At 43.5% G+C, this 4,550-nt stretch overlaps 1 protein-coding gene across 1 annotated transcript in view; it reads left to right on the top strand.

The window, feature by feature from the left end:
• slc38a2 (solute carrier family 38 member 2) overlaps window positions 1–4,550 on the top strand; it is a 12,244-nt gene that overhangs the window by 1,364 nt on the left and 6,330 nt on the right. The window contains exons 2-7 of the mRNA XM_023409970.2: window positions 188–313; window positions 451–532; window positions 632–747; window positions 2,658–2,731; window positions 2,827–2,919; window positions 3,306–3,381. Coding sequence (XP_023265738.1) covers window positions 189–313; window positions 451–532; window positions 632–747; window positions 2,658–2,731; window positions 2,827–2,919; window positions 3,306–3,381 — 566 coding nt within the window. The 5' untranslated portion in view covers window position 188. The remainder of the gene's footprint in view (window positions 1–187; window positions 314–450; window positions 533–631; window positions 748–2,657; window positions 2,732–2,826; window positions 2,920–3,305; window positions 3,382–4,550) is intronic.

Raw genomic sequence — 4,550 nt, 5'->3', positions numbered from 1 at the left:
TTCCTACAAAGTAGTCACATGACCTGGAGTCGCGCGCCCGCTCACTATAATATTGATTATTCTAAAGGGACGTGAACGCGCACAGCTAGAAATAAACGGGCTGTGCTGGGAGGACGTGACGCAGGTAGAAGAAATGCCTAGAAATGAATATTAAAAAATAAAAAAATATCTGTTTTTGTTTCTTTAGTATGAAACAACCTGCTGCCAAAACTGAGATGAACTTCTTGAACATGTCTCCTGAGGAGGACAACAGCAGCTCCAACAGCACTGAATACACTTTCCAGGACTCTACGAAGAAGGTTCCACTGGACAGGTGAGGCCAGCTAAATAAATACATCTAAATACACAAAACAGCATAAACATTTTTTTTTTCCTTTTCTGGAGTGGACACTGAACATCCTGTTCACCTACACTGCATTCAATTCTTTTCTTTCCTGTTTCCTCTTAAAGCCAATGCTCTGATATCGACGCAGAGAGTCAGAAGTTCCTCCCAGAGCATAACCTGGGGAAGAAGAAGTATGAAACTGAATATGTAAGAGCTCCTCTTATCCTCCTACACACTTTTCTCCTTTAAACTTAAATGTCATTTTTCACAATTTCCTAACTGTTTGATTTTTTATTTCCTCCACAGCACCAGGGCAACGCTTCCTTTGGCATGTCCGTCTTCAACCTGGGCAACGCCATCATGGGCAGTGGCATCCTGGGTCTGTCCTACGCAATGGCCAACACTGGCATTGCCCTATTTGTGTAAGTTTTTATTCTACCATATATGAAGTAGGCTATTAATTTGGGTTGTTTTCCACTTTGAAGGTGTTTTTTTAATTTTACATGAAGAGGTAAAAAAAAAATGAATTGGTTATAACGGCAAGAAAAGTAAAACAATTACCAGCATCAAAGGAAGAACTGCATAGTGTAGGAAAGGCAGCACTTGATGCAGGAGTGCTGTTGTTTCATAATCAAGCGTCTGCACAGGCAGGTGTGGTTTTGTCTGTTGCATCAAGGTCGCAGCTCATGATGTGCTCCAGCTTTGCAGGGCAAGCTTTTCCCGCCCGTACTGTGTGTGTTGTGTTCTGCAGCCGCTCAACCCTGAGCCGTAGATTACACAGGGGTCGAAAGTTTATAGATGGTCGTCACCACAGTTGAAGTACTCACTATCATGTTTGCTGTAGATAAGAACTGGAGAGAGTGGGAAAAAAGGAAAGTTCACTTAAGGGCAAATGATGGGTTTTTATGAGAGCTTCCTCTGTTGGTCATCATGAGGTCTGAATATTTTCTATCACTTTTAGAACCTGTGTTAACCATTACACTTTCCCCTTTTTCACCATCGTGTCAGTTCATGTTGGTGCCTGCATTTCTAAGAACATAATGAGGAATAGTTTTTCTTAGACTACACACATCTGAGGAGGCCAAGTGTTTCACTACCACACAGACACCACCTCACAGCACTGATCCCCAATCAGCTCTGACATCCAGCCTGAAGCACTCCGCAGCCAGAAATCAAATTGTTACTCAGCGTCGGCTCCCGGTGCCGCCAAATGGCTGTTGCATGTCAGTTTGCAAACACGGGAGGAGCGGCCGGAGTGGCAGCTTAGCCGAGTTAATCCTGCTGCATTTGGGCCAGAGTTACGTAAACAGAGAGTACGCTCGCAGGAGATCATGAATGGAGCAGAGCCTGGTTTACTGTCGGCCAATCAGAGCCCTACATCAGCAGGAGGTTGGGGATTACAAAAAACAAAAAAAAACAAAAAAACAAATAGCTACTAAATTGCTGAAGTAGCTGGAAGTTTTCCAAGCGGCTCTTTATCACTGATTAATGGATGATAGCTGCTTTCTTTGAGTTTTGAAACACATGTCTGGAGCTCTTCGCATCAGCCATTACAATTACAAAAAACAAAACAAGAACAAATTCACTCCCCATAAAAGGTCGGCCAAAGCATATATTTGTTTAGTGGTGGTGTATAAAGTGATAAGATAGGAACAATTATGATGTCAGCTACCCAAAGACTCAAAGCAGCTGGACGGTCACATGCCGAGGGGAAACGCTGCGTCGGGTCTGGAATGGCCTGGAGATTAATTTTCACCTGGACTATTAATAACCCCCCCCCCCAGGCACACAGTGCTGGCGCTGCAGCGTCCCAAGGGTGCTAAGAGGATCCCATACAAGGAAACCTTTCATCCTCTTCAACCCCGCTGATGCTGCTCGCAACTAACACGACCTCCAGACTGATGCTGCCTTCAAGGTCTTTGCTGATCAGGCCATGAAAATGTGAGAAAAGGCAGGTTTTCACTGCAGCAGATGATGAAAATGTGCAGACTCTTGAGTCTCAAAGGCAACAGGTTTAAAAATCGCCTGATTGCTGACCTCTTTTCTCACAATGAGTCATTTGGGGAAATCATTCATTGAACGCTCGTCTTCTGGTTTGGCGAAATCATCTCATCCAACCGGGAGATTCTCTCAAGAGAAATAAGATTTGAGTCATTACACGTCATTGAATTGGCCTTTAAAGTCCCATGCTGAGTGTAGGCACATGTCACAGCGCAGCACTTCAGCACCGATCAACACCAGTTTGTTTCTGATTTTTCTTTTTATGTCCTCATAATTTCCGTCTTGGTCCCTGGTCAACATTTAGCTAAAGATCCCTCTCCTCTGTTTACAGGATTCTCCTCATGGCCGTTGCCATCTTCTCCTTGTATTCTGTCCACTTGCTGCTGAAGACGGCCAATGAAGGAGGTAAGTCTGTCGGACAGTCGTGCGCACAAAGATCCCCAGTGACTTCATTAAGTTTTGTTTTAAAAAATACCAAATCTTCATTTCCCTCTTCAAAGGTGCACTGGTGTACGAGCAGCTGGGTTACAAAGCCTTCGGGTTGCCAGGGAAACTCGCCGCTTCCTTCTCCATCACCATGCAGAACATTGGAGGTAAGAGGCATTTTAGCAGCAGAGGAATAAGTCTTGTGTAACTATTATTGAACTACTTTTCTATATTTATCCACCATGAGTCTATTCCACAAACTGAACACTGTTACTCTGTATCTAAACTAAGAGGATGGGGGGAAAAAAAGAAAGAAAAACAGAAATCTTGGCTGATGGAAACCGGCATGTGTTTCTGGAATGTCGAGTAATGTCCAGTAGAAACATGAGTCATTCGACAAGCATGTGTCAAACTTTTTCTCTTTCCTATGGAAAACTCTGCCCGTCACCGAATATCAGACATCTCTATTTTTGTAGTGGAGTCCCTTACATGGACATGACTTGGCTGACTTCACAGGAAAATGTACTGACTCCAGTTTTTAACCTCTTCACAGCCATGTCAAGCTACCTCTATATCGTCAAATACGAGCTGCCCATCGTCATCCAGGCCTTTCTGGGAACCAGCAATGGGTGAGTATCCAGATATATAAGCACATGTGACCACCTTCGGGTCTTGAAAAGTTGATACAGGTGTCCTGTACACAGTCAGTGTCATCAAAGTATCCCAAAGGCTATCATATCTTAAAGGTCCCATATTTTACACTTGAAGTGTATTTGAAGTGTTGAGCCATAAGAAGATATATTTGTGGTTTTAAGAACCAAAAATCATCTCAATGTAGTTTTACATCTCCTCTCTCAGGCTTCTCTCTGGAGCTCTAGTAACAACAGGTCGGTGAGCCAATCAGAAGAGATTGGTTGGCTGACTGTTTTCTTTGAGATCTATTAAAAAATATAGCAGATTTCAGGTAAACACTCAGAGAAACCAAATCCTGTAAGGTTGGATGGTGGCTGAGAGCAGTGACTGCTTTGTTGTGACATCACAAAGTCACAGAAGTCCTGTCGGCTGGTTTTAAGGCTCAGTTTCTGAATACAGGCTGTGTGCATTTCTCTGTGGACTGAGCGCTTTGATACTTTCCCTACAGTATTGATTCATTGTAAATGAAAAATCCTGCAGTATCTAGTACAGAATACATACATTTAAAGAAAACTATTATGCGTGATGTAAATGAAACACAGACTTCCTCTTCACTCTTGAATATTGGTGTCGTATTTTTTTCCCACAGCTGAACACAGATTGAAATATTGGTGGCAAATTAAAAATTTATGACCCTGCAATGGAGGTTCTGAACTCACCATCAAGTCGAAACTAATTTCCAAGAAAGTGGTGGGCAGACCCGCCAGATCGGCCTCTGGCCAAAGAACAATTGATTCAGTTTTGGTGGCGATTCAGATCTCACCAATAGAGCATTTGTCAAGCAGTTTTGCAGCACTAAGCCTTCAACCAATGTCAATACAGACGGGCTTACACATCCCAAAAAGGAGTGTTTGTAGAGTCAAGACACCGAGCACTTGGCAACTCAGTGAAAGCACTGATGTGTCGGAAAGTTGGAAAAAAAAAAGATTTATTTTAGATGAGGTGTGCCAAAGAGCAGAAGTGACTGGCACTCGAGGTGAAGAGGCACATCGAGCAAAATGGCTGCCGGTTGTTTTTCAAGTGCTGACAGTCAGCGAAGGGGAAGCAGCGTCTTTGTCCTTCTGTTGTGTAGCAGAGGAGGGATAATGGGCGGGAGGAGCGGTGG

Source organism: Seriola lalandi, unplaced genomic scaffold (assembly GCF_002814215.2).
Source record: "Seriola lalandi dorsalis isolate HSWRI2012SDOR001 ecotype SW California unplaced genomic scaffold, Sedor1 jcf7180002054410, whole genome shotgun sequence".
Classification (NCBI taxonomy): domain Eukaryota; kingdom Metazoa; phylum Chordata; class Actinopteri; order Carangiformes; family Carangidae; genus Seriola; species Seriola lalandi.
This window is presented reverse-complemented; position numbering and strand designations above follow the sequence as displayed.